This window comes from Enhydra lutris, unplaced genomic scaffold (genome assembly GCF_002288905.1).
Source record: "Enhydra lutris kenyoni isolate GAN:26980312 unplaced genomic scaffold, ASM228890v2 scaffoldscaffold25, whole genome shotgun sequence".
In the NCBI taxonomy this organism is placed as follows: domain Eukaryota; kingdom Metazoa; phylum Chordata; class Mammalia; order Carnivora; family Mustelidae; genus Enhydra; species Enhydra lutris.
The window spans coordinates 4,290,217-4,314,199 of NW_019154109.1; the positions used below are offsets into that span (position 1 = coordinate 4,290,217).

General features: G+C 39.7%; 1 protein-coding gene across 5 annotated transcripts in view; it reads left to right on the top strand.

Annotated features, from left to right (window-relative positions):
* Positions 1-763: 763 nt before the first annotated feature.
* Positions 764-23,983, top strand: part of LOC111151052 (calmodulin regulated spectrin associated protein family member 2) — a 117,897-nt gene continuing 94,677 nt past the window's right edge. For all 5 annotated transcript variants that reach the window (XM_022508780.1, XM_022508781.1, XM_022508782.1 and 2 more), the window contains exons 1-2: positions 764-1,180; positions 22,335-22,594. In XM_022508780.1, the coding sequence (XP_022364488.1) occupies positions 1,042-1,180; positions 22,335-22,594 (399 nt within the window). In that variant the 5' untranslated portion in view covers positions 764-1,041. The remainder of the gene's footprint in view (positions 1,181-22,334; positions 22,595-23,983) is intronic.

A 23,983-nucleotide genomic window follows, 5' to 3' on the forward strand; every position in this document is an offset into this window, starting at 1 on the left:
GCGGGCGGGGAGCGAGGCTGGGCATGCTCAGAGGGCCTGGCGGGCGGCCGCGATCTCGGCGGCCGGAGGGAAGCCGGGCGGGGGCGCAGGCCCGAGCGGCGCCGGCGCGCATGCTCAGTGCCCGCATCTGCTCACTCCCTCCAGTGCGGCAGCCGGAAAACCGCAGCGGCGGCGGCGGCGGCGGCGGCGGCGGCGGCTGACGGGGAGCGACCGAGCCGGGTGGCGCAAGGGGGGAAAAAATACAAGGGCAGGACTGATAAGGGCAGGACCGAGAGCGTGGGATTTACGGCCTCTGGCGGGCCGCTGCCTTCGCCGTCCGCTGGGAGGAAGGTCCGGGAGGCGGTGGCAGCGACGGCGGCCGGAGAAGGAGGCGACGGCGACGGGAGGGGAGCGCGGAGGAGGGGCCGGGCCGCCGGCGGCCTGGGAGCCGCAGTGATTTTGACGTTTTCCTGCGCTCGGTCTCCGGCGGCCCCCGACCAGGCTGCGCCGGGGGACCGAGGGCGCCCCCGTCCCGCGCGCCTGGCTTGTCCCTTGACTCGCCGGGGCCTGAGGGGGTCTCCCCGCTCCGAGGGAAGGGAAGCGGGAGGCGGGGGCGTGCGGGCACCGCGATGGCGGGGACATTTTCCACAACGTGATTGTTAAAGCCTCCCCCCCCCTTAAAATTCCGGGCCCTTCCAGCCTCCCCCTCCCCCCAAGCCCGTGTGACTAAACGGAGACAAAGGGGAGGCGGCCTCGCTCACACGCGCGCTCGCGGGGCGGGTGGCTCGGCGGGGCGCCGGCGCGGGGCGGACGGACGGACGGACGGACGGACGCTGCGCCGTCACATTCCTATGCCCGGGAAGAGCGGCGGCGGCTCCCGCGGGAGGCGGCAGGCTCGCGGCGCGGACAGCTGAGCTTCTCCTCCCCGGTCGCCGCCCGGGCGGGCCTCGCCCCGGCCCCGATGGTTTGAGCTCTTCCCTCCTCCCCTCCCGACCCCCGCGGCGGCGAGGCCACACCATGTGAAGGTTAGAGCCCGGACATCCCGAGGAGCCGCCGTGAAAGATGGGGGATGCTGCAGACCCCCGGGAGACGAGAAAGACTTTCATTGTTCCAGCCATCAAGCCCTTTGACCACTATGATTTCTCCAGGGCCAAAATCGCCTGCAATCTGGCCTGGCTGGTGGCCAAAGCCTTTGGAACAGGTAAGTGGTGTCTTCCCTTCCCTCTTCTTCCTCAGGATGTACACATGCCGGTTTTTTGTTTCCGATCATCGGATCCCCCTCCGTGTCTTCTCGAACAGGTTCAGGAAGATAATGGGGGGGGGGGCTGGGAAGATAAGAAAGAAGAGAGAAATAAAGCAGCTTTGGTTTTAAATCAAGTGCCCTTGGTTAGGTGGGATTTACCCAGATTTCTTTCATTGGATAGCAAACGTGTTTTCTTTTTTTCAGTGAGCTATTTTACCATGTTTTTACATAGGGTGGTTTTATTTTGCGGTATTTTCCTCATACATTTCCCCCTCAGTCATAATTGTGATTACACCACCAAGAAATTTGAGTTGGTTTCTTTATTATTGGGAGACGGTGGATGGCTCATAGTACTGTATTGATTTTGATATTTGTAATGATGGCTGCTGTTCAGACTCCGTAGAATGTAAGGTGGCCTATGTCGAAGTACAGTGTTAATTTTGGTTGTCATTCTTAAAGCCTGTATCATCCTTCCATACACGTTCCAGGCTCTATTAAACCATTTATTTAAAACTAATATTTAGCTTGCTGATTGTGGGGTGCCATTTTCATTTCCTATTATCAGTGAGACATATTCCTTTTGCCAGACGTATTTTAGCCTCAGAAATTAAGAAAAACAAACAGTGCCTACTATGGGATTTTTTTTTTTTTAATAGAGTTTTTTTGAGGGTATGTGCTGTTGACACAGATTGTACAGTGCAGTGGCAATTAAACATTCTCTCCATTACCCAGTCTTTGCAAAATAACAGGAAAAGGGCCTCCTGTTGTAATTCCTTAGCGTTTGCTTTCGGAGCCCATGTTGTAGAGCTCTGAAAAAATTAGAGAGCTTTTCATAGGAAGATGCTGGTGTAAGGAAATTTTGTCTGGTAATTTTAAGAATCATTTTGTAAGATTTCTGTGCCCTGGATAATAAATTTTAGATATGTAAACTATTTGTAAAAAAGTTTCTTAGTATTTGCAGACTTTTCTCCAGATGTTAAATGTAAGGTTTTTTTGTTTTTGTTTTTGTTTTTTTATGTTGTTGTTTGTGGGAGGAGAATGGCTTCTTTCCACCTTGAAGACTGAAAATATGGAATTTATGGTTTAATTGATTCTTAAACACCATAACAATGTTTTCAGAGCTGCACACGTTAGTTAACTAGCAAATGAATCTCAGTGTTTGGAAGACTATTTGCATTAGTTTGAAGGAAACTTTAACATGATTTTATGTTTATGACAACTTTTGTTTTATTTAAATTCTTGTACTTTGATATTGAAGTAGATGTTAAGGTCTTAAAACCGGCATTAGGAGTAAGTATAATTAAAAACTCATTTTGAGATAATTTACATTTTAAAGATTTATTTGGAACTAAATGTGTGGAGTAACACATAGGAGGAAGCATGAAGTGTCAGTGTGTTTTTTATTTTCTGGTGGCACTGATATCAGCAGTGAGAGTAAGAGATGTATTTTGGTTTTAACATAAGCAGCATACTGAAGCTAATATCCATTTGGAGGAGAAATGAAGCTGTTTAAGTATTTAGAAAAGATAGAGGGAAATTTATGTAATGACCTACAAGGAAAAGCAATGTGTACAAAATGGAAGGAAGAGGGAACAACAGAAATATTTTCTTTCCTTCTGAAACTGAGAGGATGCTTATAGTACAAGATGTCAAAATGTTGCCCTTGATTCACAAAGGCTACTAACCAGAAAATGGCCTACTTTGTGGATTTGCGTCAGGCAAGTTCGCTAGATTCCGGACCACTTGGTGAGGAACACATATTGAACACCATTGAAGAAGAAAGGAAGTGAAAGGAATCTAGTATGAGTGGAATCTGTCGTGTGCTGGGCGCTGTGCTAGATGCTTGGCATTATGTTGTACGTTAGAGATTCACAGCAACTTTGTGATATTCGTAGTTTGTTCCCCATTTCCCCCAGGGCACAGAGAGGTTAAACAACTTTCCTACTATCACACTTTTAGTAAGGGCAGAGATCCGTTTTCACTTGACTGACTCCCAGGGGTATGGTATTGGTGGAGGCAGGGCACACCTGCTATATACTCAGTTCTTTAAATACATTGCTTCATTTATTCCTACAACAACCCTCGAGGAAGATACTGTTCTCATTTTGCAGATGAGCGAACAGGTTCAGAGCTTTTAATTTGTTTAAGGTGAAACATCTGGCAGGTGGTGAATTCTGCATGCCAGCTCAGGTCTTTATGACTCTGAGGCCTTTGCTCTTTACACCACTCTGCAGAGTATGAAAAATGTGCACATAGTACCTGTTAGAAGTCTTATTTATTTATTTTCTTTAAAAAGTGGGCAGATCTTTTTTTTTAAGATTTTATTTATTTGACAGGCAGAGATCACAAGTAAGCAGAGAGGCAGGCAGAGAGAGAGGGGGAAACAGGTTTCTTGCTGAGCAGAGAGGCCCACGTGGGGCTCGATCCCAGGACCCTGGGATCATGACCTGAGCCGAAGGCAGAGGCTTTAACCTGCTGAGCCACCTGGGTGCCCCGAGTGGGCAGATCTTAACACACTCTCAGATGGTTTAGATGAGTATTGTTGGCACTTGGTTACATTTGCTTTGGCAACAGTTGGAATGGATAAAAAGATCATACTCAAAATGCTATGAGACCCAAACTTAGAAGACCTTAAGAGGGTAACTTAGTAACAAAACTCAATACATTATTGAGAATGCTATGTTTGTGCGTTTTATTTTTTAATCAACAACCTTTCAAAGGTTGTTCTGTTCACTCCACATTTATATGGAGTGAATAGAGAAAAACTAAGGTTTCATTTCTTTTGATGTAAATATTCTTCATTTGCTGTAGACACTTAAGCAGCAAGTGTTAATAGTGTAAATAACAACATATTTCAAAGGTATTACCTAATGGTATTCAGTTAATAATTAAAAAAAAATAGCCCAACTTTAAGTTTTGATTTACTAACATCACTTAGAAGATTTATTTATGTATTTGAGAGAGTTGGAGAGCTCATGAAGCAGGGGGAGGGGCAGAGTGAGAGAGAGAATCCTAAGCAGACTCCTTGCTGGGTGCAGGGTTCCATGAAGGGCTCGATCCCAGGACTCTGAGATCATGTCCTGAACCAAAATCACGAGTCAGAAGCCCAGTTGACTGCGCCCCTCTACCTATCACTTTAAATGACTTTTCCAACACATACACTTCTAAAGTTTACTACTTTTCAATATATCAAAAATTAGGAAGATTCTCATAGAAAAAGGACTAAATCAATACCTGAAGACCCTATATATCATCGTTAAAGAAGTGATTTTAGTGGGGCTCCTGAGTGGCTCATTCAGTTGGGCTTCCGAATCCTGATTTCAGCTCAGATCATGATCTCAGGATCCTGGGACAAAGTCCTGCACCTAAGGCTCCCCACTCAGCAGGCAGTCTGCTTGTCTCCCTCTTCCTCTGTTCCTCCCCCTGCTTGTGGTGCAGTTGCTCTTTATCTTTCTCCTAAATAATAATCCTTAAAAAAAAAAAAAAAAGATAGCTAGAAATTAATGATGGGTGTAGAATGAAGTTATTGAATCGTACAAAAGAAATAAAGCACTAATATTGCAATACCTAGAAAGCAGATAAAATGTTTACTTTATTCAGTCTTGCGTCGGAAGCTTTGAGCCATGTTCTTCTCAGTACACTAAAAATATTCCAAATAGCCCAAATCTTAATAGCTTATTTTGTAGAAGAATGCAGATACAGTTTTGATCAAATGAAGAATAAGTTTGTTTAGATGAATTTTAATAAACAGATGCTCATTACTTGAAGCACATTGCAAAAGAGGAAGTTAAGCTATGCTGTCTCTACTGTATTTGAACAGCTTAACCTATTTAAGCAATGATATTGCTGAGTTTGCTTTCAGTGTTCTGTTCCTTTAAATCTTGTAGGGAAAATGGTGGGTACAAAACCTCTTTATGAATTTCTTGAATTTGGAGTTCTTAACATGGAATTTAAGGCCAACTTCCCAGTGTTAGTATATAATTTCAACTTTATCAACTATTATTCTCCTTTTTTTTTTCTTTACATCATTCTCCTCTTCATACCATTTTCTATTATAAATATACCTTGTTACATTTCTTTGTAGGTCTAACACATTTTGCTGTCAAAATCCTATGTTAGCTCTGACTTAGGCATGTAGGAAGGTTGTGATGACAATGGGTAGCATTGTGGGTAAGAAAGACCAATAGCAGAGAGGCAAGTTTGGGAAGTTATCGCAGGAGTTCAAGCAAGATATCAAGAAAGCTTATTGTAGAGTGGAAATGAGAATAAAGCTGCTAATATTTATTAAGTACTTGCTGTGTATCAAGCACTTTGCATGTCATATGATTTTAATTCTCGTGACAGGCTTAAGAGGTAGAAACTATTAATCATTCCTATTTTACTGATGAGGAGAATGAAGCTCAGAGGTTTAGGAACACATCCAAAGCCACTCAGTTTATGGAGCTGGGATCTGAACTTGGGAAATCTGACTTCAGTCTATTCTGTTAACCATTGTACTATATGAGGAGAAGTGAAATTAATGGAAAACAGGCTAAAGGTAGAAAAAATGTTGCAGAGTTATAATCCCTCGCGTTTCTAAATGACTGAATTTGGGGTACGTGGGAAATAGTTGAAATAAAAAGGTAATATATAAAAGGATGAGGTCACCTGAGGTTTTAAGTAGGATGAGGTTACCTGATGTTTTGAGACTTAGTGACTGGGAGGATGAATCATTATGCCATTGGCAGAGATAGAGAAAGCAGCACTTTGTAATGGGATGTCAGCTTTGTTTTTGAAGCCTTGAATATGATGTATTGACCAAATATCTAATCTGAGAAACTTAATGATGTCGATAGCTAAAAAATGTAGGTATATAGTATAGTTGGGAAGTTGAGGCTAGAAATTATATGCACAGAGTCTTCTGTGCATCAAATGCAACTGAAATTGTAGTAGATGTGAGGATGCCAGAATTTAGGGTAGTGAATACTTAACAATGTTTTGCGGGGGAGCCCTGGGGAAAAAGGAGGCAGAATTAAAAGTGGTCAGAGACTTAGGAAGGGAATTAAGAAAGTTTAATAATACTGAGGCCCTGGAAGGAAAAATTTCAAGGGGGTGGTCTTATTAACAGTGTCAAACACTACAGGGTTTTATTTTATTTTTATTTTTAAAAAGATTTTATTTATTATTTTTTTTAAAGTAATCTCTACGCCCAACGTGTGTTCACACTCTCAACCCTAAGATCAAGAGTTGCAGGCTCTTCGATTGAGCCAGCCAGGCACCCCTACAGGTGTTTAAACCATGCCATTCTTTTAAGAATTTATGCTCTAGTTGGGGAGATGTGATACATGTGTAACTATAGTAGAGTTCAGGAAATGTTTAAGAGCCATGTAACTGGGACAGCGACATGCAGAGGGAGGGAGAAGTAGCAGATGGAGAGAGGACACTCTCAGGCTCAGTGAACTGTGAAGGAAGACCTCTGAAGTGGAGGTGGTAGTTAGATGACCCTGAAGGGAGTCCAGCTGAATGGGAAGTAGGCATTGTAGGCGGAGGAGATAGTATGTGTGCAGGCATGGAGTTTTGAAACCAAGGTAGTGTTAGTGGAACAATAGAACAGTAGGTTTAAAGGAGGCTTATGTAATGAAATAGTGGGGGATCCAGCTTGAAAGGTAAATTGGAACACTGTTGTTTGAAGAGCCAGTTTAAGGAATTTGGCAATTATTTTGTAGCTAAATTATTCTAAGCACATTGGATTAAAAAAAGCACCTGCTATGATGAATTTGTTGAACACATACTTTGTGCTAAGTACAGTTTTGAACATTTTTTAATTGTCAGGTTTTTCAAATTCCAAGAACATCCTATTAAAGTGGATACCATTTTATTTCTTCCATTATAACTCTAAAGCAAGATTTCCAACCACAGAACAATTGGCTGGCCAATTTGTTGTGGAGGGCCATGCTCTACATTGTTGGATTTTGTCAGCATCCCTGGCCTCTACTCACTGGTTGACAGTATTCTCCACCCTCACTTCCACTCCAGCTGTGACAACCAAGAATGTCTCTGGACCTTGCCTATGTCTCCTGGGGGGCAAAATGACCCCAGCTTGAGAACCATTGCTCTGAAGATTGTAAGATTCACCTGCGATTTAAAAAAGGTTTTTGTACATTAAAGTCCAAGTTAATTGTAAGAACACATTCTGATTTCAGACCTATTCAAATGGAAGATAAGAATTCAGGAAATTGGGTAGTTTGCTCTTTTTGTTAATGAGGAAACAGAGGGTCTAAATAACTTGCCTTTATCATCCAGCTTGTAAGTGATTCTAAGTGGTGGAACCACAATTGGAGTCTAATCCTTTATGATACTAAAATTTGTATTTTAACCTTTATATTATATGCTTTCCGTAGTTCATTACAGTTGTAGTATAGTACTGAAAGTGAAGGCATAAAGAACACATGGAAACCTTTCAAATATAAGTCTTAAATTTGTTTTGCAGAATTTGAAAGTATATTTAATCTTTCTTTTATTTGCTAAATTAGTACAGGGATAGAAAATATATTTAACATTGGTGTGTGATTTCAGAGTCTCCCCCCATCCCCAGCGAATCTAGTTTTCCATGTAGACTAGCTATTGGACCTTTTTGATAGGTAAATTACAAATACTAATACTTAAATAATTACACATTTATTAATAGTGACAGGCTTGGTGCTTTAGCTCAGATAACAGTTGTTTTCATTTATGACACTTAGCACTTTACATCCTAAGCTTTGCACAGTTTTCCCTTCTTAAATGTTGACTCGTTGTCAATATAATATTTTAGATTTAAGTCCTATACAATAGTATCTTTCCAGTTCTCCTATTACTATTTGCTTCTTTTTATTTTCTGGGGCATTTTCCTGAAGTACTCTTCGTTCCCCTGCTTGCTGAAGCGTCATGATAATAAACATTTATACACTGCTTTGAGTTCTGTAGAAGAAAAATTAAATTGCAGAGCGTTAGAATTTATCAGTCTCACACTTTGGCTACCTTTAGATATTCTGTTTACCTTTGTAGAATGGGATTATATTTCTTACAATAATTTTAAAGACTTCTTTTTATTAAAAATATTTTTCACTACAAACTAGACAACATAAGAGACTAGGCATATAGTAATAGAGAGGCCACTGAGCTCTTTCTGTAATCCTTACAGCTGTACTCTGCTGTGTTATGCCTAGTAAGGTTTATGAAGTATCTCTGTCCTATTTTCTTTAGATAAAGAGATGGAATTTCAGTTAATAGAAATATCCTTTAATCTCCCTGCTCCATATTTCACAAACATAGGCTCCTGGGAATGTATGTGTTTGATCTTAAAAAGTTATTTTGAATGTGCTTTTTCCGTCACACCATTTTCTGTCTCTAAATTAGGAATTGCATGCAGATTCTAAGTACTTTAGGCTCTTGGAATAAAAGACATTTGATAAAACTTTTGAAATATTTTAAAAGACATTTGTCCTTAACAAATGTAAGTTTCAAAGTACAGTTGACCCGTGAACAACATGAATTTGAACTGCATGGATCCATGTATACACTTTTTTTTTTTTCCAAGAAATATATTGAATCATTTTTTTGAAGTATGTGATCATTTGAAAAAGCTTGTAGATGAACCGTGTAGCCTGGAAGTGGTGAAAAAAATTAAGGAAAGTTAAGTATTATTGTGAGAATACAGTATATAATAAATATAACATGCAGAATGTGTTATCAGCTGTGTTATCAGTAAGACGTCTGGTTGACACCAGGCTATTAAGAGTCAGGTTTTTGGGGAGGCAGACGTTATATGCGGGTTTTTGACTGCTTGGGGCATGGAGTTGGCACTCCTAACCCCCTGGTTTGTTTGACAGTCAACTGTAGATAGCTTTATTTTTTTCTGCTGGCATTTTCTACTACTCTCAAGATTCTCTTTTTCAGCTGTCTTCTTGTTTTCCCTTCTCTTTTTTGATGATATTCTAATAAAGGAATTGGTGACCTCGTTAATTTTTCTCTAATTCATAGTTTGTAGAACTTTGTAATGTAACAAATTTTGAAACAGCAGAAATAATTCTTTTTCTAGCGACCTCCTTTTTTTTATATAGATACTAGAAATTTTGATTATAAGATCTTGAAAATTTACTTTTTGACACAAAAATATTTTTTGAATAGGTGAGATAGGCACAGATTGAAAACTCAAAAGGTATATGAGGATTGATCTAGGAAAAATCTTCCCATCTGGACCCAGAGCTACTCAGATTGTTTTAAGTTAGGTGACATCATCAGAAACCTGTTTTTTAAAAGAACTCTTGGAGTACATTAAAAATGATTAAATTTGGTGGTGGGGGGTATCTGGGTGACTCAGTTGGTGAAGCGTCTAACTCTTGGTTTTGGCTCAGGCTTGTGAGATGAGATCAAGCGTAAGATTCTCTCTGTCCCTCTTCCTCTGCTCCCCCTACCCCCAACACTGTCTCTCTCAACCTTTTTTTAAAAGATTTTATTCATTTGGGGGCACCTGGTTGGCTCAGTGGGTTAAAGCCTCTGCCTTCGGCTCAGGTCATGATCCTGGGGTCTTGGGATTGAACCCCGCTTTGGGCTCTCTGCTCGGCAGGGAGCCTCCTTCCCTTCCTCTCTCTCTGCCTGCCTCTCTGCCTACTTGTAATCTCTGTCCGTCAAATAAATAAATAAAACCTTAAAAACAAACAAACAAACAAACAAAAAAAAGATTTTATTCATTTGTCATAGCGGGAGAGAGAGAGAGAAAGCACAAGCAGGGGGAGTGGTAGGCAGAGGGAGATGCAGGCTTCCTGCCCAGCAAGGAGCCCGAGGCGGTGTGGGACTGGGATCATAACCTGAGCTGAAGGCAGATGCTTAACCAACTGAGCCAGGCAGGCAGCCTTCTCTCTGTCACTCTTAAAAAAAATTAAAAAGGTAAATTTTATGTTATGTATATTTTACCACATTAAAAAAAAAAAAGTATTTCTTGGAAGTAGAAAATGTACTGGAGGGGGACCAAGAGTTACAAAGAAGGAAATAATTAGGAAGCTATAATCCAGGTGGGAGATGGTAACACCTTGAATTTGGATGGTGGCAGTGGATATGGAAAAAGGGGATGAATGTAAAAGTTAAGACTAGGTGACTGATTGGACATGTGGAAGCAAAGATGAGAGTGGGGGGAGTGTTGAGATTGCTTCTGTTTACGGAGAAAGGGCACAGTAGAAGAGAGCCATGTAGAAGAGAGTTGTGTGTATGGAAGAGAGTTGTGTGTATGTATGTGTGAGAGGACAGCATTGAATTTGAGGAATATCTAAAATGGTGGTGTGTGCATTAGGCCCTTGAAAATTCATAGGTTGAATTTAGAAGACCTCTGGGATGATACACATAAGCGGTTATAAAAAAAAAGTGAGTAACTGCCAGTCACTTTGAGGGAAAGTATGGAGGAGAGAGAAGGGGACCCAAGACAGGAGAACCATCAAAGGAGCCAGACTGAGAGAAGCCAGAGAGGACAAAAGCAAGCCAGGCAAGTGTAGAATCTCAAGCACAAGGAAGAGAACATTGAGATGGAGGAGAATAAGGTACAGCTGAGCAGGAAGTCTCATAAAATTATTGGATTTAGCAATGATGAAATTATTTATGATGTCGCTGAGAACATATTGAGGGGAATGTAGAGGCAGAACCATGACCAGAGTAGGTTGAGAGTTAATGGGAGACCGTGTCAAAGTATCTTCACTTGTAGTAGCAGAAAATCCCTCTCAAATTGGCTTATAGTACAGAGGATTTATTGGCTTACATAACTGAAAAAGTTCTGAGGCAGGATGAGCTTTTGATCTGATTTGATCAAGGATCCAGTTCTATTTCTTAGTGATTCCCTTAGCTCTGCCCTTCTTGTCCTCTCAGTCCTCTCTCTGTGGAAGCAAATGGCTGTGGTAGGTGTAGGCCTCACATCCACATATCACAGTATTCAGAGCTCTTTCCTAATCATTGAATGGACGTTCTGTATTCTCTTTTTTCTTTCTCTTTAAACAAAGCCATTTGATTTTAGAAGATACCAAATATGTGCAGTGACAATAAACTTTTATGTACTCTTCATCCAACCTCCATGACTATCAACTCATAGCCAATCTTGATTTATCAGTTACACTGATTTTTTTCTAGCCACACTGATTATTTGAAGCAAACGTTGTATCCAGACATTGTATCATTTCATCTATAAATATATTAGTATGTATCTTCAAAGTCAGGAACTCTTTTTTTTTTTAAACATAACCACGGTACTGCCATCATCACAGCACTGTCTGTCACAGCACTCTGTATCATCAGTGTTAGGATTTCTCGGATTGTCGCATGAATCTTTGTTTTTATTTATTTATTTTGTTTTATAGTTCATTTGTTCCAGTCAGTATCCAAATAAGGGTCATATTTTATAATTGGTTGATATGTTTAAGTGTGGTTGTTTTTTGTTTTTTGTTTTTTTTTAATATATAGGCTTCTCCTACATCTCATTTTGTCTTGCTTGCCTTTATTTACTGGAGAGAGTATTTACAGAGTGTTTGTCCTTTAAAATTTCTTGTAGTCTGGATCTCTGTGGTATTATTTAGCAGGTTTCTTATGAATTGGCAGTTAAGTCTATAAGATTATACAGATTGAAGTTTATTTATTTTTTGGCATACTTCACACGTGGTGCATATTTCTACCAGGAGGCCCTTAATGTCTAGTTAACTCTGTGACTGTCATGATTTCATTTATTAGCTGGAAAGCTGCTTTAAAAAGAAACTTTTCTTTGTCAAGTGTATGGTTATCCTATGTGGGAAATTACCTTAATGAATGGTAGCCTTCAAGTATACTACCAGGCAAACTACTCCAGAGGTCACAGAAAAGAAGGGCTCACATATAAAAGGGCTCATATGATTTAAAGTGCTTAAATCATATGGTTTGTTAAGTCAATTTACAGTGAGAAGCAAGGAGAAAAAGATGAGGTAAGTTAATATATTTAAGATAGAACGCAAGCAGGGAGAAAGAACTGTGCTCCCTGAATCCTGCAGTGTACATTGTTTTTATGTCCATCTCTTTCTGCTGCATTAGCCTTCCCTAATGATGATGGTATGGTCACAAGGACCGGAGTTGAAGTTTGAACAAGGAGGCCCATAGTGACACATAGGCCAGTGATACACACTTGTATCAGAGAGACACCAGGAACAAGCATGTCTGCCCCAGCTGTAGCTTACCCATAAGCCAGATGAATAGCCATGGGTTTTGTGTTGCTTGGTCAGGGGACACATAGGCCAGAATGGGTGTCACCAGTGGGTGGCCAAATTAAGGACTCAACAGATATTAAGTATTCATGTATATTTAGTGTTCACTGCCTCTTGTTTGTTTAGTCTCATGCATATTCAATATGTCATGAATATTAAGTGCCTAGGTACCTCATGAATAGTAGGTATCTTTTGGGGGGTTTTTCATCCCTTTATGTTTAACATACACATTAACCACTTCCTTTTATTTAACACATTCTTTGGATTCTGTGTTTAACAAACTTCTTGCTTACTAGTGCTTATCTATACTTTCACCTATATTTTAAAAACCACAAACTTACTCTTTTATAATTGAATAGAATAGAAAGTAACAGTACATTACACTGAGATACAGGGAAGGAAGGACAAATAGTATGTTCTTCCTTTCATGGGGGATGGGAATTGCATGAAACTGAGTTGATCGCTGGCCCCCCAGAAACTGAAAGGGTAAAGAATGGGGAGAAAAACATTCTCAGTAGTGACCAGAATGTACAAAGGCAAAGGTTCTGTATTGAAAGGGTGTGTGATAGTTAGGAACTGAATGCGGCTAGCAGGGATGCCTAATACAAAGTAGTGGGTAGGGACAGGATTACTTCTTCCTTCTAAGGTCCGAGGGAGGATTTTAATCCATTTTTTAAAAAGGATTTATTAGAGAGAGAGTGCAGAAGCAGGGGAGGGGCAGTGAGAGAGGGAGAAGCAGGCTCCTTGCAGCCTGATATGGGGCTCGATCCCAGGACCCTGGGATCATGATCTGAGCTGAAGGCAGGCACTTAACCAGCTGAGTCACCCAAGTGCCCTGAGGATTTTAATCCTTGAAGGTGCTGAAGGTCATTGAAAACCCAAAGGTTCCATGGTGGTATGTAACATCAAATTTGCTATGGCAAATAAGCAAATTCTGGCTGTAGGAGAGTATGGTTTGAAATAGGGACAGGAGTGGATGTGTGAAGACGATGAGGAGTAAATAAGGTAATTCACATGAGAAGCACCGATAGCCTGGACCCAGGAGATGTGAGTTGACACTGTGGGAAGGGGATGGATTTTATCTGGGCTGAGGAGGAAGGAGGCATTAATGATGACTGCTAGGTTTCTGGCTTGTGCAACTAGATGGATGGTGGTGTCGTTCATCGATGTGGGGAATGCTGGAAGATGGTCCGGTTTAGGGGAAAAGACTGATTTGGGGCATTTTTAGGTTTCATAACTTTCAGTGTAATTTCAAATATGTAACAGTAGTACAAAGAACTCCTGAGTACCCTTTAGCCAGATTTACCAATTGTTAACATTTTGCCCCATTTGTCATTTTCTCTTTCCCACCCTCCCACATAAACACGTGTGTATTTATGTATATGTACATGCATGTGTACATAATATTTTCTGAACTGTTTTAGAATGTATGAGAGACATTGTGTTCCCTACCCCTAAATACTCCAGTCTGTGTCCTAAAATGAAGGATCCGTTTCTTCTATATAATATCAATAACATTATAAAAATCAGGAAACTTAACTTTGCTATGATATTATCTAATCCACGGTCCAAATTCCAATTTGCCAATTGTCTTAATGACATTATTGCCTTTTTTTTTTTTTCCCACTCCAAGATCCAGTCCAGGATCAACGCATTGCAGTTAGTTGACTTGTCTCTTTAGTCTCCTTAAACTGGAATAGTTCTTTGGTCTGTCTTTGTTGTTCATGATATTGCTACTTTTAAAGATTGAGCACCCCGAGCTGCATGCTGAGCTGGCCTCTGGATTCTTCCCTAGGCATTGTCTTAGCTCTTGCCAAATTTCCTTCACTCTGTGGTACAACCAGCCAGTTCTCTGCAGGGGCTGACTGGGCTGCCTCCCCTCTTGTGTTCTTATACCCTGCTCTGGAGTGTGGGCTCTTATAGAGCAGCTGTCCCCTCTATCTTTGGCCCGAATGACTGGGATGATGATGAGATCCTGGGATGGGTGCTGGCGCTGAAAGTGTCCCAACAAGAATACCCAGACATGGAGCGCCTGGGTGGCTCAGTGGGTTAAAGCCTCTGCCTTCAGCTCAGGTTATGGTCCCGGGGTCCTTGGGATCGAGCCCCACATCGGGCTCTCTGCTCGATGGGGAGCCTGCTTCCTCCTCTCTCTGCCTGCCTCTCTGTCTACTTGTGATCTCTGTCTGTCAAATAAATAAATAAAATCCTTAAAAAAAAAAAAAAAGAATACCCAGACACTATGAAGAAAAACAAAGCGCGCAGAGACCTACCTGCTCCCAGACAAGGATTGATGGCAATCCAGACACTGGAGACCATTTCCTAGCCCACTCCTCCTCCTGCCATCTTCTTTGGCTGTCTTTTTTCTTGTCCTTTTCCTTTCCCTTTCTTCCCTTCCTTGGCATCTGACCCACCCTTGCACCCCCTCTCATCTCTGCTGTAATCACCACCTGTTTCCACCAACAGACATACCCTTGTCACCCCCCTTATAGAGCTCCATACCTGCATTGCTCAGGGACTTGGGCAAGAGTGCCTGGGAGGCACCTAGAGACAAAACAGTTGGCATCTAGGCAGCCACAGAGGAGAGATGTTTAGCCAGAGGGGATTTCCTTACCCTCCATTCTTCCTAAGATGGAACAGCTTGACATCCTCCCTAATATATAATGATGCTAGGGAGGTTGGTGGGGCAGAGGGAGAGGAAAGAAGTAGGAAATTTCTCCTCTTATTACTCCATAAGGTATGAGCCCACAATTTGATTTTTTTCTTTCATTAAAATTTTTGTCTTACAGGAGCACCTGGGTGGCTCAGATGGTTAAGGGTCTGCTTTCGGCTCAGGTCATGATCTTCAGATCCTGGGATCGAGCTCCAAGTCAGGTTCCCAGCTCAGCCAGGGTCTGCTTCTCCCTCTGTCTCTGCCCCTGCCTGTGCTCTCTGTCTCTGTATCTCTCTCAAATGAATTAAAAAAAAAAAATTAAAGTTTTTGTTTTATAAATACAGTAGACCAGTTATTTTATAGAATGTCAATTTGGATTTGTCTAAAGAGTCTTCCAGATTAAAGTTAGGCATATCTGACAGAATTACCTCAGAAGAGATGCTATAACCTCAGTAAATTGTATCAGGAGACAGATAATGTTTGTTTTGGTATTGGTGATGTTAACTTTGATCAGTTGGTTAAAGTATCTGCCATGTTTCTGCACCATAAAATTATTATTCCATTTTGAGTTGATAATTTATGGGGAGATGAATTGAAATATCCTGTTCATCAAACTTTTATCTGCCATTTTAGCATACAGTAATGATTCTTGCTTGTCAATTTTTACTATTGATTATTACTATTATTTTTTCCCATTTATTAATTGATGTTCTACAACAAGAAATAGGTTTTTCTTTTGCTACTTTTTCATTTATATCAGGATGGACTCATTGATTCTTGTTTTATTCAGTGGGTTATAATCCTTTATTATCATTATGTATTTTGATGTTCATATTGTCCCAGATTTGGCCAGTGGAATCGCCTTTCATCTGGATCCTGTGTCCTTCTGACATGGCCCCATCATTTGGTGGCATTTTTTTTCTTTTTGGCACACATGCACAAACCTCCCCCACCACCACCCCCCTGCCCCATACATACAAAGACACTCTTAGCTCATCTTGTACTTTGTCTTCTCCAGCTCTGGAAATCGCTGTTTCTTTCCTTTTAGTGAGAAACCAAGATATAGATGCTAGGTTTATTCCTTCTGGGGGTTCGCAGACAGAGCTAGGGAAGACACACATAACATAAGGTACATCTATTTCTTTCTCTGTATATAGACAGATATAAAACACCATGTGTTCATAATGATGCTTTGCATTTTAGTTCAACACCAGAGTTCATTCTAGTCTTTCTAGTTCATTTCTAGTCCCTTCCTATATTTGTAACTCCCCTTGTCAGTGAAAAGCTTGGCACGCATTTTGAATTTGGGGTTTCTTTGTGACATCCAAGTGAAGAGTTGAGTAGGCTAGCTGGCTTACAAGGATCTGGGACTCAGAAGAGGTGCTTTAGTCTCACAGGGTAGTGGGAGGAGTGGAGGAGATAATATAAGCTCAGGAATGCTGAACAGCACTTAATACATCATTTTGTAAGCGGAAGGGTAGAGGGAGTTCACTTTTAATTGGCATCTCATTTGAAGGCAAAGCCCTATGGTTAGGTACTTTATGTTGTTTTAGTAAACATTTGAGTGCCTGCTATGTTCCAGGCACTGTTTTAGGTGCCAGTGACACAGGATGGAGAAATATCCTGCTCTGCTTGAGGTTACATTATAGTGGAAAGAGGTAGAAATAAACATACATATTACAGAATAGTATTAACTGTTACAGAGAGGATTAAAATAAGATGACTGATTGGGTGGTCAGGGAAGATATATCTGAGGAGGTAACGTTTAGCTGAGATCAGAATGGAATGAGCTATGTGAAGGTTAGAGGGAGGAACATTAGAAGCAGAAGGAAGAGCTGGTGTATAGGCCAAAAGGCACAAACTAGACATGCTGTAGCAACAGAAAGACTTGGATGTCTGGAGCATAGTGGGCCATTGGGGGAGGGGAGACAGGGTAGAAGAAGGAGGAGGCTGAGTCACATCTGCAGAATATGGAGAAACTTGAACTCAGAGAAATTAATTACTATACTCAGAATCCTGTAGCAAGTAACTGGTAAAATTCAGACTCCTCTTTTTAAATCCAAAGCCCGTACTTTCAAAAAGCCCCAGTTTTCCCCGCTATATCGTGCTGCCTCCTAAAGGTAGTGAATGTAGGTTAACTGAAAAGAGGTTTGGTTTTGAAGGTTTTACTTCTTTGCAGAAGTGTGGCCTAGGGAGATAACTCTAAAGTATGTATGTATGTATTTATTTTAAGATTTTATTTATTTATTTGACACACAGAGAGAGAAAGATCACAAGTAGGTAGAGCAGCAGGCAGAGAGAAGGGGGAAGCAGGCTCCCTGCTGAGCAGAGAGCCTTATGCAGGGCTTGATCTTAGGACCCTGAGATCATGACCTGAGCCAAAGGCAGAGGCTTAACCCACTGAGCCACCCAGGTGCCCCTAAAGTTTTTAAAGACAGGTGCAAGGAATACATTTTGATGACTAGCACAGAATCTGGGAGTTCAGGGGAGGTTTGAAATATTAGAGTCCTTTTAGGACAGTGCTAAAGAAAAATATTTTTTAAAAAAACTAAAGTTTGTTGGAGGGGAGGGGGATGGGACGATGGGGTGGCTGGGTGATGGACATTGGGGAGCATATATGCTATGGTGAGCGCTGTGAATTGTGTAAGACTGATGAATCACAGACCTGTATCCCTGAAATAAATAATACATTATATGTTAATTAAAAAAAGAAAAAAAAACATTTTCATTCATTTATTAGGTATGTATTGAGTGTTTACCATGTACTAGGCATTAAGTTAGGAATTGGGAATTTATATCCTGGTGAATAAGACAGACATGGTCCTTGCCCTTTGGTCATGTATAAGGATACATTTTTGTCAACAGTGGGTTTTAAAAAATATTTCCATTTTCAGAGGTAAAAAATGACTCCTAACTTTCTCTGATACTGGTACTATTGTTTTTTTCCATGTTATTGACCATTTCATGTCTTGGTTAATTTCAAGTTCAAGATTTATGTCTTATTTTCAGTTGGAATTTTTCAAACTCACTAGTTCTCTCTCAGTAATTGTTTTAGAGATAATTTTTTTTAGATTTAGAAAATAAGGCAATGTTCCCATGACCAAGCATGGTGATATTTCTGAAATGCATTCCCCTCTTACCTCTCTACCCTTCATTGTTTTAAAGAAATGTATATCATTTGCTGCTATACGTATGCAACTACTAACTAACCCATCTTTATAGAAAATTGCCTTGAGCGATTCACTGTCTACTCCCTTTACTTGTACTTCAAGCATTTCAGGTGATTGTTAATTTCAAAACTTAGATCTAGTCAGGATTTATAATAACATGATTAAGGTAGGTTCTGCTTAAGTCCTGGTACACAAGAAAAACTTGTCTCTTATCCTTTGCAATTTTAGGAGTGGAGTTTCACTCATCCATTCCTTACACATTAATTTCTTAACTTTTGTGTTCTGGAAGTGAGGGAGAGGGTGAAACCTCTTATCTTTGATTTTTGTCTGTTTTCTAAAATGCTCTTTCAGCTTATTTGTTTCACAATGTGATACAATTTCAAACTTAAAAGAGTTTTGGATAGTTGGCAAAATGAAGTCTTGTTTTAAGCCATGTTTAGTGCTTGAAGAGTTGTTTTTGAAAGTGACCTATTTTGTAATACTTACTCTGCAGTTTTGCATTCTTTAGGGGGTGGAAAAAACTGTTTTAGGCCCTTTTTTTGGGTCATATTTGTAAACATTCTTTGGCTTGTTATGGATCCTTTCCTTTTTTTTTTTTTCCTTTAGGATCTTTTTAAAACGTGCACTTTCGTATCTTAGGTTTGTAGGTATGCCATAATAAAATGGAAATAGCCCCTCAGCTGTATGTCTTCCACCTTCTAACCTAGTGATCTTGGCAAACCATTGTTACTTTTTAAGATATTTAGCTAGATGATTTTGAGCTAGGACTCTGCATTTATCAAATATGTGCCCTTGGCAAGATAACCTTTCTTAGGTTCCTTATCTTTAAAATGGGGACAAGAGAATTGTTAATATTGAATGATAGAAGGCACGTTTAGTACAGTGTCTTGACACATAAATGTCCTTAGTGTTAGTATATTCCTAATTCCTAATATATATTTGCATTTTGTCTGATTGTCCAACACTTTTACCAAGCTGTTAAAAATTAGATCAGTGTGAGAATGGATATAAAAGCAATAAATGAATGTTAGGTGGATGTGCAGGTATGGTAGAGAAGTCTGTAATCCTGGAAATTAGCAGTCACTTTTCTTTGCATGGCTTATGTTCAGATACCAAGTCACCTGTATTAGTCATCTTTTTATTGTTACAGGAAATTAAACTCCATTAGGCCTATATCTTATAATAATCTTAAAATCAAATAATTTCTCTTTTAGAGTTGTTCTACTAAATAACTTCTATATAGTTCCTATGATACTAAATTTAATTCAGCAACACTCTATTCTGTAGTTTATACCTGGGGTGAGGCAGCTGTTAAGTTTAAGGCTGGCTCACTATTGGTTAAAGTAGCTATGAAGGAGGAAAAGTGTTTTTAATTATTAAATGAGGATGATATTTTTAGATTTCACCAGAATTCCAAATTGATATATCTACTCTTGACCTCTTTCCAGAGTCCTATATCCCCAGCTGCTTTTTGGATATTTTTGCTGTCATTTTAAATCAGCATTTCTAAAACTGAGTTTATGATCTTGCTTCCAGAATTAGTGCTTCCTCTGATTTTCTTTTTTCTATTAATGTTATCACTGTTTCCCAGGTAACCCAGGCCTAATGGTCTTTGCCATCTTCACCCCCTCCCTTTGCTTTATTCCTGGGTCTTTTTGGGTTTGTATTAAGTAATTCTTCATGTCTTTTACTTCTTGGTTTTCACACTTCATTTCCTTACCTTTATAGTCTATGTCTGATTTTCACCACTATCAGTATTGAAGACCAGATTAATTATCCCCAAACATCATTCTATTTTTTTTTTTTTATTTTATTTATTTGTTTGAGAAAGAGAGTGAGAGTGAGTATTTGAGCAGGAAGAGGAACGGAGGGAGAGGCAGACTCCCCTCTGAATGATGAGCCTGACATGGGGCTCCATCCCAGGACCCTGAGGTCATGACCTGAGCCAAAGTCAGGTGCTCAACCAACTGAGCCACCCAGGCAACCCCCCCCCCCCAAACATCATTCTTAATGTGTCACTCTTCTCCTTTTAAACAGTAAGCAATTCCTTGTTACTGTATAAAGCCTTCATCTTTAAAAGAGATACTACTTTTGTCTTATCCCCTGCCTCCCATTCCAGCTTTACTGCTTACTCTTATCTTACATGAACCCTTTCCTCCACCCAAATTGTTGAATTTGGTGTCTCTTCACATCTTCTCTTTCTCTCCCTGGCTCTCCCCTTCTGTTTAGATACTCTTTATTTTTTAATTTTTTTGGCTAAATAAATTCTGCCTATTCTTCCTATCCTTTTTCTTAACATAGAAGTAATCGCAGCCCACTATGATGCTGCTTGCTTTGACTTTTAAGCACTTAGAAGTCGATTATTAGAACGATTGTTCATTTAGCAATTAATTTCTTTCATTTGATGCCTACTCATTCATTGTTTCTGAATTGCTTAACTTCATTTGTCTGTCTAGTCTTCTTGTAGATTATTGACTTCTTGAAGGTGGGAATTATTTCTAACTCCTTGAATTTCTCCAGAACCATGATGGTATATAAAATGAACAATGCGATCATTACTGTAATAATGTTTGATGAAAAAATATTTTTTCAAGATTTATTTATTTATTTTAGAGAGAGGGTGCGTGTATGCATGTTTGTGGGAGTAGGGGCAGAGGGAGAAAATCTTTACGCAGACTCCCCACTGAGGTGGGGCTCAGTCTCATGACCCATGAGGTCATGACCTGAGCCAAAACCAAAAGTCAGACAGTTAACCCGCTGAGCCAACCAGGCACCCCGGTGAAAATATTTTTCTAAATAATAAAAGCTCTTTAAAAACTTCAGGGTGAGAATTGCTGAGGAGTATATTAATATTTTGTGAATATATTTTTAAAATGCTCCCTTGGGTTAGTACTGTGACTTATTTTGGGCTTGTATTAAAGCTATCTATTCAGAAGCTTCCTAATACCAGTGATTGGGGTTGTCTGGCTTTGAAACCTCACTTTTCAAAGAGACTGGCTAGGTGTCATGCCAGAGCTATGGTTGTAGCTCCATGGTAGCTTGTAACTTAGATGCCTGCCTTTCCTTTTGGAAGACAAACCTCATTCTTACGTTGGCTTTGGTTAAGAGCACAGAGCCCAGCTAAGGAGTGGGAGGAAGAGGAAGAGATTCAAGGTAGAAAAGAAGAAAACTTGTAAAACAGTGAGAAGTGTTTTGTTTGTTGCTTTTTTGGTAATCTGGCTGCCATCAGATATAAAAGCAGCTCTTAAGGGTGTTCTAGAAGTAGACCTTGAGAGAGTGGGGCTTGACATTCTTCAAGGGAAATCGCTGGCAGAAAAGAAACTCAGAAGAATTTGTTTTCTTTCACATGTCCCATTTATAAACTCTCCTTTCTGTATCTCCATTTCTGTGTCAGTTGGATGTCCTGGAGGGCTTGTTGGGGTAGGATGGTGAGTGGTAAGGTGAAGGTAGTAGTGATTTACTAGGTGAAGGGATTTTTAAGAGTAGTTCTCCCCTAAACTATAGCTGTAACGGTCTGTAAATACCTTCAGCAGGCTAAGCAAGAAGGGCAAGAGACCAGAGACCCTGAGACAGAGGGACAGACTAAGTTAGGCAGTTTTTGTTTTGCAAGTGCTTAGCTGTACAACTTTGGGCAAATGATCTTATGCTGCCATTTGGCAAGGGCATGCGTTTCCCCTGTAGTATCTGTTATAGTGCATTTTCTGGTCGACTACTTGAATGTGAGGGCATTCACTGAAATTAGTTTTTAGGAATCTTTTAGCACATTCTATGGATTTGAGTATGCATGTGAGAAAACTTTCCTCAGAGGCACTGGACTTAGAAAACTTTTCTCTTTGTTTCCTTTGTAGTCCCTTTTTAGATTATACTTGGAACAGTATCTTCTGTAAAGGAGATTTCTATCTCCTTTATTCTAGATTATCTGCCAAGCTCTAATAAATTATCTTTTTAGCTAAAGGGTTATTGTTATTTTTAAAAGGAATCTTCTGTGACATAATAATTATTAAATAAATTGTGTTTCTTTTATAAACATATCCTAAGAATTTTTTTCATCTTAATCTTTATAGAAAATGTGCCAGAGGAACTTCGAGAACCGTTTTACACTGATCAGTATGATCAGGAACACATCAAACCTCCTGTTGTTAATTTGCTTCTATCAGCTGAACTATACTGTCGTGCTGGGAGTCTCATTCTCAAGAGTGATGCTGCAAAACCCCTTTTGGGCCATGATGCTGTAATCCAGGCTTTAGCACAGAAAGGTCTTTATGTCACTGACCAAGAAAAACTGGTAACTGAACGAGATCTCCACAAGAAACCCATACAGATGGTGAGTCTTTATTTATTCAACAGTACTTTGTTTGAAGTGCATACTTTTGAGTGTGAATTGTATTATAAAACGGAGGGAAATATGTTTTGAAATTGGATTGTCATCTCTGCCTAGAGTTTAAAGACTGTCATTTTCTTATAAACCTCGTTTCCACATGAAGGAAGATTTTAATAAAACTATTTTGGAATGCTTGGTGCCATTCTTATACCCAGGAGAAACAATTACATTCTTTCTAGCTCCTTTAAAGTGATTTTTACTTAATTTAAAAACTTAATTTTTTCTGTCATAGAGACTATCTAGAAGAGATAGGAAGTGTATCCTTGATTTTATCCTCATTAGGAAAAAGATGAGATTTTTGTGTTCATTTACATGCTAGAATGACCTCTTGTTAAATTTCTGCATATCATATGTTTTAGTTTATTTAATAACTAGTAGTTTATTCTTGTGAATGAAGAGCTCTAAGCTGTGACAAGCATTCAGGAGCTTTGTCCTTTTAGTCTCTGGAGACAAATCCAAGGTTTAGGTTCATTGTATACTGCTTCATTCTGATGTACTACTTTAGCTTAAGTTCACATTAAGTTCACAAAATGCTGAACATCATCAAGAATGGTATTAGAAGGAAAGAAAGATTTGCACATTTGATTACGTCATGCTCTTACATTAGACTAGTTGTAGAAGGGGAGAGATATATGTAGAAGAATGTATTTAGAAATATACGAAATCATGAAGTTGAAGAAGGATGAACGAAAATTATTTTACCAAATCTAGTACTAAATGAGGTAATGACCTACTTTCTGCCTATTTTCCTTCTTTTAAAAAAAAAACTATTTGTTATGAGAAATAGAGAATAATATCTGAAGAAAAATTTAGTTAATGAATGTATAGATTTATAATAGAATTACTAAAGATAACTAAGAATGTTTATTATCACATAGGAGATTTTCAGCTTTCATTGATGGCTTTAAATTTACCTTATGGTTACCCTCTGATTTTTCTATGTCTGCTTTGGATGCATTTCATATATGTGAATGGTTTGCCAACTGCAGGGGTGAGCAGAATTCTACTTAGGTGTCCTAGCAGTATTTCACGTTCAGCCTCTCTAGAATCACTGCACTGATTGGATGCAGCGGCTATAATTATTTTTGCTTCCATTATTTCAAGGTCAAGTAGATTGTTATAAAGCACATCACTGACTTCGTGAATCTGTGTTTGCTTAGTAGCTGCTCTTGCAGATACAGTTAGATCCTTTAGGTAACCTGTTGTCTATTTCAGGTCCTCTTTAAGAAGAAACAAACTTGGGCGCCTGGGTGGCTCAGTGGGTTAAAGCCTCTGCCTTCGGCTCAGGTCATGATCTCAGGGTCCTGGGATCGAGGCCCGCATCGGGCTCCC